General features: G+C 43.1%; 1 protein-coding gene across 1 annotated transcript in view; it reads left to right on the top strand.

Moving 5' to 3' along the window:
• The window catches only part of LOC115149420 (dopamine beta-hydroxylase (dopamine beta-monooxygenase)), a 39,213-nt gene that overhangs the window by 14,524 nt on the left and 14,138 nt on the right, over window positions 1-10,551 (top strand). The window contains exons 5-10 of the mRNA XM_029692260.1: window positions 684-786; window positions 1,358-1,524; window positions 2,058-2,201; window positions 3,837-3,875; window positions 5,212-5,271; window positions 10,126-10,253. Coding sequence (XP_029548120.1) covers window positions 684-786; window positions 1,358-1,524; window positions 2,058-2,201; window positions 3,837-3,875; window positions 5,212-5,271; window positions 10,126-10,253 — 641 coding nt within the window. The remainder of the gene's footprint in view (window positions 1-683; window positions 787-1,357; window positions 1,525-2,057; window positions 2,202-3,836; window positions 3,876-5,211; window positions 5,272-10,125; window positions 10,254-10,551) is intronic.

Below are 10,551 nucleotides of genomic sequence, written 5' to 3'. Positions count from 1 at the left end.
ATAACATGATGTTCAGTGATAAAATAATATGATGTTCAGTGATAAAATAATATGATGTTCAGTGATAAAATAATATGATGTTCAGTGATAAAATAACATGATGTTCAGTGATAAAAATAACATGACGTTAAATTATAAAAAATAATGTGATGTTCAATGATAAAATAATGTGATGTTCAATGATAAAATAACATGATGTTCAGGGATAAAAATAACATGATGTTCAGCGACAAAAATAACATGATGTTCAGTGATAAAATAACATGATGTTCAGTGATAAAATAACATGATGTTCAACAATAAAATAACATGATGTTCAATGATAAAATAACATGATGTTCAGTGATAAAATAACATGATGTTCAGTGATAAAATAACATGATGTTCAGTGATAAAATAACATGATGTTCAGTGAAAAAATAACATGATGTTCAGTGATAAAAATAACATGATGTTCAGTGATAAAATAACATGATGTTCAGTGATAAAATAACATGATGTTGAGTGATAAAATAACATGATGTTCAGTGATAAAATAACATGATGTTCAGTGATAAAATAACATGATGTTCAGTGATAAAATAACATGATGTTCAGTGATAAAATAACATGATGTTCAGTGATAAAATAACATGATGCTCAGTGATAAAATAACACACCTGTGTGTGTGTGTGCGTGTGTAGTCTTTCTACTACCCAGCTGATGCAGGGCTGCCTCTAGGAGGACCAGCGTCTTCCAGGTTCCTTCGCCTAGAGGTACACTACCACAACCCACTTCTCATATCAGGTAAAACGACCTGCCCATCACAGAGTTATATACTATTCTACCCCTGAGAACCTTAGAGCTGGGCTATTCAATTACCACCCCTCAGCAATGTAGTACTGCTCGTTTTATTTTCTACCTGGTGGTAAATTGATCAATTACTGTCACTGATTGTTAACAGTCCACCCACCCGGTGTTCCCTGATTGGAGGCAGAGAATGAAAACCAGAAGTACCAGTTGTATAGCTCTGCTCTATAGTCTCCCAATAACTCCCCTGCTTCTTCCATCTTCCTTCTGCTCAACACCCGTCTTCATCTCTCCCCTCTCTATGTCATCCATCACGCCCTCTACCCCTTCTTCCTAAACCCCATCCTTCTCTCATCTGTTATCCCCTACCCCACTCCTCTTCTTCCTTCCCTCCCTCCCTACTCCCCTTCTATCTCCCCTTTCCTTCCCCCTCTACCCCCTTTCTTCCCCCACTTACCTCCCTTCAGTCTCGCCTCCTCCATCAAGACTCTGCCCCTCCCTCTACCTCTCCTCCTTCCTGTGTCCCCTCCTCTCTGACAGGTTCTGGTTGTGCTGTGTCCCCATGCAGGCCGTAAGGACAACTCTGGGGTGCGTCTCTACCACACCCCCAGCTTAAGGAGGTACGACGCGGGCATCATGGAGCTTGGGCTGGTCTACACCCCGGTCATGGCCATACCACCCAGAGAACAGAACTTCCATCTCACAGGATTCTGCACGTCCAAGTGTACACAGACTGTTAGTACAATATCCTTCTAACATAAATCCTTAGAAAACGTTTACACAAACTGTTAGTACAATATCCTTCTAACATAAATGCTTAGAAAACGTTTACACAAACTGTTAGTACAATATCCTTCTAACATAAATCCTTAGAAAACGTTTACACAAACTGTTAGTACAATATCCTTCTAATATAAATCCTTAGAAAATGTATAGACAGACTGTTGGTAGGTTACAATATCCCTCAGGGATGTCTACTGTAGATACAGGACTGGAACCACTCCTGGACCTTCAATAACAATGGAACCATGCTGGTAACATTTTATTTAAACCCCCAGGTATAATGCACTAACATGTGGTTGTAAGGCATTGTAATACTTGTCATGAGCATAAATGACCCCCTTTGTCTTATTGTAATCAGATAATATTTCTACTTACATGGCTAGAACTACAGTACAATATCTCAGTACAAATGAAACTGACAGGAGTTAGAATATCGTAAATGTACCTTTCTGAACGTGTCCAATTCCTCTCATGACCTCCACCAGGCCCTTCCTCCAGGGGGGATCAACATCTTTGCGTCCCAGCTGCACACTCACTTGGCGGGGAGAGGGGTGAGGACGGTCCTGGTGAGGGGTGGAAGAGAGGTGAAGGTGGTACAGGAGGATAAGCATTTCAGCACCCACTATCAGGTAACCCCTCTGGGTACATACTGTATGCACCAACAAACACACACGCACACACAGAGCTCTCTCTCTCTCTCCTCTGTTAATGTACTACTAAACTCTCCAAGGTTCAGTGAGGCAAGACACACACATCTGGTTTGCTGCTGCAGAACAACACAACTCTCCCTTGACCTGTATTCATATCCTTTCTCTAACTGACCTGTATTCATATTCTTTCTCTAACTGATCTGTAATCATATCCTTTCTCTAACTGACCTGTATTCATATTCTTTCTCTAACTGATCTGTAATCATATTCTTTCTCTAACTGACCTGTATTCATATCCTTTCTCTAACTGATCTGTATTCATATCCTTTCTCTAACTGATCTGTATTCATATCCTTTCTCTAACTGATCTGTTTTCATATCCTTTCTCTAACTGATCTGTATTCATATCCTTTCTCTAACTGATCTGTATTCATATCCTTTCTCTAACTGATCTGTATTCATATCCTTTCTCTAACTGATCTGTATTCATATCCGTTCTCTAACTGACCTGTATTCATATCCGTTCTCTAACTGACCTGTATTCATATCCTTTCTCTAACTGATCTGTATTCATATCCGTTCTCTAACTGATCTGTATTCATATCCTTTCTCTAACTGATCTGTATTCATATCCTTTCTCTAACTGACCTGTATTCATATCCTTTCTCTAACTGACCTGTATTCATATCCTTTCTCTAACTGACCTGTATTCATATCCTTTCTCTAACTGATCTGTATTCATATCCTTTCTCTAAATAGTCTAGATGCAACCATATTTGTAGATGTTAACGCAGGTGCAGCGAAGTGCTTGTGTTTCTAGCTCCAACAGTGTAGTAATACCTAGCAATACAAAAAAGTGTCATGTAAGACTTTCTATTGAGACTCTCTCTGCATGTATTAGAACTATTTTCCTCATATCTTCTAACCTCCTGCCTGTACAACACTCTTCCTTGTATCCAGCTCATATCTTCTGACTAATCTAGATACCAGACAACTTTAAGCAACTTCAAAACAAGAAATCACAGCCAGATCATTGTGTTTTATAAAAATAAATAAAGAGAGTTACACTCTGTATATACACGCTGCCAGTAATTTATCGGGTAAAACACCATCAACGTTTCAGCATCACAGTGACTTCTTCAGGGTGAAGGTGAAATGTTGGTGTTTTACCCAGTAAATGACTGGGAGTTTACACTGTATAGAGTGAAATGTTGGTGTTTTACCCAATAAATGACTGGGAGTTTATACTGTATAGAGTGAAATGTTGGTGTTTTACCCAATAAATGACTGGGAGTTTATACTGTATAGAGTGAAATGTTGGTGTTTTACCCAGTAAATGACTGGGAGTTTACACTGTATAGAGTGAAATGTTGGTGTTTTACCCAGTAAATGACTGGGAGTTTATACTGTATAGAGTGAAATGTTGGTGTTTTACCCAGTAAATGACTGGGAGTTTATACTGTATAGAGTGAGTACGAATCTCTTTATTATTATTTCTTCTTCTTATTTCTTACAGTTTACTCGCCGTTAGTCAGCACCTCTACTAACATTTTCCACTGGATCATTGTGTTTTGAAAGCAATTCAATCGATGTGAATGTTGTCTCCTCCTCCAGATAATCAGAATGCTGAGGAAGATGGTGACAGTGCTGCCTGTAAGTATGCTCCTCTTTCTACTGTCACAGCTGTCTCAGCAGGTGGGATAAGATACCACACAGTACGGTGTGTTTTGTCTATGGAATAACATCCAGTAAAGGGAACAGGGGCAGTGAGAGAAAGAAGGGACTATTACAGACCTGAGGAAGAGAAGATGACTGAGGGTGGAACAAGACGAGAACAACAGAGATGATACACAGTACTACTACAACTACAGTCTGTCTCTGCTCTGCTGCAGAACAACAGAGATGATACACAGTACTACTACAACTACCGTCTGTCACTGCTCTGCTGCAGAACAACAGAGATGATACACAGTACTACTACAACTACCGTCTGTCACTGCTCTGCTGCAGAACAACAGAGATGATACACAGTACTACTACAACTACCGTCTGTCACTGCTCTGCTGCAGAACAACAGAGATGATACACAGTACTACTACAACTACCGTCTGTCACTGCTCTGCTGCAGAACAACAGAGATGATACACAGTACTACTACAACTACCGTCTGTCACTGCTCTGCTGCAGAACAACAGAGATGATACACAGTACTACTACAACTACCATCTGTCACTGCTCTGCTGCAGAACAACAGAGATGATACACAGTACTACTACAACTACCGTCTGTCACTGCTCTGCTGCAGAACAACAGAGATGATACACAGTACTACTACAACTACCGTCTGTCACTGCTCTGCTGCAGAACAACAGAGATGATACACAGTACTACTACAACTACCGTCTGTCACTGCTCTGCTGCAGAACAACAGAGATGATACACAGTACTACTACAACTACCGTCTGTCACTGCTCTGCTGCAGAACAACAGAGATGATACACAGTACTACTACAACTACCGTCTGTCACTGCTCTGCTGCAGAACAACAGAGATGATACACAGTACTACTACAACTACAGTCTGTCACTGCTCTGCTGCAGAACAACAGAGATGATACACAGTACTACTACAACTACCGTCTGTCACTGCTCTGCTGCAGAACAACAGAGATGATACACAGTACTACTACAACTACAGTCTGTCACTGCTCTGCTGCAGAACAACAGAGATGATACACAGTACTACTACAACTACCGTCTGTCACTGCTCTGCTGCAGAACAACAGAGATGATACACAGTACTACTACAACTACCGTCTGTCACTGCTCTGCTGCAGAACAACAGAGATGCAGAGTTGCCTGTTTAAAAATAAAAAGGAACAAAGTAAATATTCTGTAAACCATGGTAACTTGTTGTTACCCTCTAGGAAGATACGTGTAAAACATTGGCAGAACATTGCCTGATTTGAGTGTGTGTGTGTCCCCAACAGGGTGACGTCCTCTTGACGAAGTGTACATACAACACAGAGGACAGGAGCCAGCCTACAGTGGTGAGTATGTTTAGTTTTCACTACAAGTGCAGCCATGTAATATAGCAAATGGTTATGCAGACCGCAAACGTGCATACATGCACACATGCACTTGAAGGCGAGTCTAGACTGACTGATCTACAAACCACCTTCAGAAATAACTCAATACTATTTATAGAATAGTCAGTTAATCACAATCTACCCATGATACATAACGGTTCCGATGCTCTCACAGCAGTGGCTGTGTTTGAAGCCTCTATCTAGTAACTTTAGCCAACCAGCTTAATGTGTTAATGTGGGTCTATCCTCCTACCACAGACAGACAGGGCTTAGAGCGGCTCTACTGCCCAGCCCAGATCTCAGTAATCTGGGGTCAGACACAGTGAGAAGGAGGCTCTGGGCTGGAGGATGATGATGATGATGATGATGATGATGGTAATGCTGCTCTCTCCTCCTCTCCTCTGATGCTGAGAGCAGTGGACAGCAGTGGGCAAACACTCACTCTTACGCACGTACAATTGCACGAACAGACACATGCACAAATAGAAACACACATATTCACACACTGTCCTCAGTGTTTTTGGGGTTATGATGAGGGCATGGAGGGAGAATTGAGAAAGTTTCTCTTTCCTCCAGAAGTTGCAATATAGTGAGGAAATTGTTACAGAGAGAGATACTTTGGATTGTCTGCTTAGATTGCATTGAGCCAAAAGGTTTGAATGAATGGCTGTCTATCTCATCTGTTTTGGTAAATACATTTTTTCAATGTTGATATCTGTCTTTTGCAATTCAAGTGGGATGTATGTGGAGGAGTCGGAAATGTATGGGGAGGAGACTGGAATCTATGGGGAGGAGTCTGGAATGTATATGTATGGGGAGGAGACTGGAATGTATATATATGGGGAGGAGTCTGGAATGTATATGTATGGGGAGGAGTCTGGAATGTATATGTATGGGGAGGAGTCTGGAATGTATATATATGGGGAGGAGTCTGGAATGTGTATATATATGGACAGGGGTCTGAAATGTATATGTATAGGAAAGAGTCTGGAAGGTATATGTATGGGGAGGAGTCTGGAATGTATAGGGAGGGGTCTGGAATGTATATGTATGGGGAGGAGTCTGGAATGTATATGTATGGGGAGGAGTCTGGAATGTATAGGGAGGGGTCTGGAATGTATATGTATGGGGAGGAGTCTGGAATGTATATGTATGGGGAGGAGTCTGGAATGTATAGGGAGGGGTCTGGAATGTATATGTATGGGGAGGAGTCTGGAATGTATATGTATGGGGAGGAGTCTGGAATGTATATGTATGGGGAGGAGTCTGGAATGTATATGTATGGGGAGGAGTCTGGAATGTATAGGGAGGGGTCTGGAATGTATATGTATGGGGAGGAGTCTGGAATGTATATGTATGGGGAGGAGTCTGGAATGTATATGTATGGGGAGGAGTCAGGAATGTATAGGGAGGGGTCTGGAATGTATATGTATGGGGAGGAGTCTGGAATGTATATGTATGGGAGGAGTCTGGTATGTATGGGGAGGAGTCTGGAATGTATGAGAGGCATTTGGAATGTATATGTATGGGGAGGAGTCTGGAATGTATATGTATGGGAGGAGTCTGGTATGTATGGGGAGGAGTCTGGAATGTATATGTATGGGAGGAGTCTGGTATGTATGGGGAGGAGTCTGGAATGTATGGACAGGGGTCTGGAATGTATATGTATAGGAAGGAGTCTGGAATGTATATGTATGGGAAGGAGTCTGGAATGTATATATATGGGAGGAGTCTGGAATGTATATGTATGGGGAGGGGTCTGGAATGTATATGTATGGGGAGGAGTCTGGAATGTATATGTATGGGGAGGGGTCTGGAATGTATATGTATGGGGAGGAGTCTGGAATGTATATGTATGGGAGGAGTCTGGTATGTATGGGGAGGAGTCTGGAATGTATGAGAGACATTTGGAATGTATATGTATGGGGAGGAGTCTGGAATGTATATGTATGGGAGGAGTCTGGAATGTATATGCATGGGGAGGAGTCTGGAATGTATATGTATGGGGAGGAGTCTGGAATGTATATGTATAGGGAGGAGTCTGGAATGTATATGTATGGGGAGGAGTCTGGAATGTATATGTATGGGGAGGGGTCTGGAATGTATATGTATGGGGAGGAGTCTGGAATGTATATGTATGGGGAGGAGTCTGGAATGTATATGTATGGGGAGGAGTCTGGAATGTATATGTGTGGGAGGAGTCTGGAATGTATGGGAAGCGTTTGGAAAGTATGGGGAGGAGTCTGGTATGTATGGGTAGGAGTCTGGAATGTATGGGGAGGAGTCTGGAATGTATGAGAGGCATTTGGAATGTATGGGGAGGAGTCTGGAATGTATGGGAGGAGTCTGGAATTTACATTTTAGTCATTTAGCAGACGCTCTTATCCAGAGCGACTTACAGTAGTGAATGCATACATTTCATTTCATGCATTTTTTTGTACTGGCCCCCCGTGGGAATCGAACCCACAATGCTGACGTTGCACACACCATGCTGGCGCTGCAATCACCATGCTCTACCAACTGAGCCACAGGGAAATTTATGGGGAGGAGTCTGGAATGTATGAGAGTCTTTTTGAATGTATGGGAGGAGTCTGGAACATATGGGAGGCATTTGGAATGTATGGGGAGGAGTCTGGAATGTATGGGAGGCGTTTGGAATGTATGGGGAGGAGTCTGGAATGTATGGGAGGAGTCTGGAATGTATGGGGAGGAGTCTGGAATGTATGAGAGGCATTTGGAATGTATAGGGAGGGGTCTGGAATGTATATGTATGGACAGGGTCTGGAATGTATATGTATAGGGAAGGAGTCTGGAATGTACATATATAGGGAGGAGTCTGGAATGTATAGGGAAGAATCTGGAATGTATGGGAGGCGTTTGGAAAGTATGGGGAGGAGTCTGGAATGTATGAGAGGCATTTGGAATGTATGGGGAGGAGTCTGGAATGTATGGGAGGCGTTTGGAATGTATGGGGAGGAGTCTGGAATGTATGGGTGGACTCTGGAATGTATGGGAGGCATTTGGAATGTATGAGAGGAGTCTGGAATGTGTGGGAGGAGTCTGGAATGTGTGAGAGGAGTCTGGAATGTGTGGGAGGAGTCTGTAATGTATGGGAGGAGTCTGGAACGTATGAGAGGAGTCTGGAATGTATGAGAGGAGTGTGGAATGTATTGGGAGGAGTCTGGAACGTATGGGAGGAGTCTGGAATGTGTGGGAGGAGTCTGGAATGTATGGGAGGAGTCTGGAATGTATGGGAGGAGTCTGGAATGTATGAGAGGAGTCTGGAATGTATGAGAGGAGTCTTTAATGTATTGGGAGGAGTCTGGAACTTATGGGAGGAGTCTGGAATGTGTGGGAGGAGTCTGGAATGTATGGGAGGAGTCTGGAATGTATGAGAGGAGTCTGGAATGTATGAGAGGAGTCTGGAATGTATTGGGAGGAGTCTGGAACGTATGGGAGGAGTCTGGAATGTGTGGGAGGAGTCTGGAATGTATGGGAGGAGTCTGGAATGTATTGGGAGGAGTCTGGAACGTATGGGAGGAGTCTGGAATGTGTGGGAGGAGTCTGGAACGTATGAGAGGAGTCTGGAATGTGTGGGAGGAGTCTGGAATGTGTGGGAGGAGTCTGGAATGTGTTGGAGGAGTCTGGAATGTATGGGAGGAGTCTGGAATGTATTGGGAGGAGTCTGGAATGTGTGGGAGGAGTCTGGAATGTATGGGAGGAGTCTGGAACGTATGAGAGGAGTCTGGAATGTGTGAGAGGAGTCTAGAACGTATGAGAGGAGTCTGGAATGTGTGGGAGGAGTCTGGAATGTATGAGAGGAGTCTGGAATGTGTGAGAGGAGTCTGGAACGTATGAGAGGAGTCTGGAATGTGTGGGAGGAGTCTGGAATGTATGAGAGGAATCTGGAATGTGTGAGAGGAGTCTGGAACGTATGAGAGGAGTCTGGAACGTATGAGAGGAGTCTGGAACGTATGGGAGGAATGTGGAATGTATGAGAGGAGTCTGGAATGTATTGGGAGGAGTCTGGAACGTATGAGAGGAGTCTGGAACGTATGAGAGGAGTCTGGAACGTATGAGAGGAGTCTGGAATGTATGGGAGGAGTCTGGAACGTATGAGAGGAGTCTGGAATGTATGGGAGGAGTCTGGAACGTATGAGAAGAGTCTGGAATGTATGGGAGGAGTCTGGAACGTATGAGAGGAGTCTGGAATGTATGAGAGGAGTCTGGAATGTATGGGAGGAGTCTGGAACGTATGAGAGGAGTCTGGAATGTATGGGAGGAGTCTGGAACGTATGAGAGGAGTCTGGAATGTATGGGAGGAGTCTGGAACGTATGAGAGGAGTCTGGAATGTATGAGAGGAGTCTGGAATGTGTGGGAGGAGTCTGGAATGTATGAGAGGAATCTTGACTGATGATCATAATCTTGCTTGAATAACCTGTGTAGTTGCCACTACTGACAGTATTGATGTTATTGACATGTTTGATTGACATGATGAGCGGGACACTCCCCTGAGAGGGTATATAGGTGCCTCCCACCCTTTTCCTACTCAAAGCGCTGAAGAAAACGATTGATGCGGAAATGTAAGCTGATTGTTTACTTGTCCTGTCAATAAATCTATCAGATTTACCCAGCAATGGAGAGCTCCTTTTTCTGTATTTTCCTGGATAGTCACCAGTTGAAGTATCCCTCTCTCTCTCTCTCTCTCTCTCTCTCTCTCTCTCTCTCTCTCTCTCTCTCTCTCTCTCTCTAACTTCTCTCTCTAACCTCTCTCTCTAACCTCTCTCTGTCTCTCTCTCCTCATTTTAATCCAGGGAGGCTTTGGGATCATGGAGGAGATGTGTGTGAACTATGTACACTACTACCCCAGAACTCAACTAGAGCTCTGTAAGAGTAACGTTGACCCTGGATACCTGCAGAAGTACTTCAGCTTCATCAACAGGTAATATACAGTACACGGGCACCACAGAAGGCTGGTAAAGGGGAAGACGGCTCATAATAATGTCTGGAATGGAGCCAATGAAATGGCATTTTTTGATACGATTCCCTGATGTTTTTGATACGATTCCCTGATGTTTTTGATATACGATTCCCTGATGTTTTTGATACGATTCCCTGATGTGTTTGATACGATTCCCTGATGTTTTTGATATGATAGATTCCCTGATGTTTTTGATATGATAGATTCCCTGATGTTTTTGATACGATTCCCTGATGTTTTTGATACCATTCCACTAATT

This window comes from Salmo trutta, chromosome 15 (genome assembly GCF_901001165.1).
Source record: "Salmo trutta chromosome 15, fSalTru1.1, whole genome shotgun sequence".
Classification (NCBI taxonomy): domain Eukaryota; kingdom Metazoa; phylum Chordata; class Actinopteri; order Salmoniformes; family Salmonidae; genus Salmo; species Salmo trutta.
Note: the sequence above shows the minus strand (reverse complement) of the source record. Positions and strands in the feature narration are given on the sequence as shown.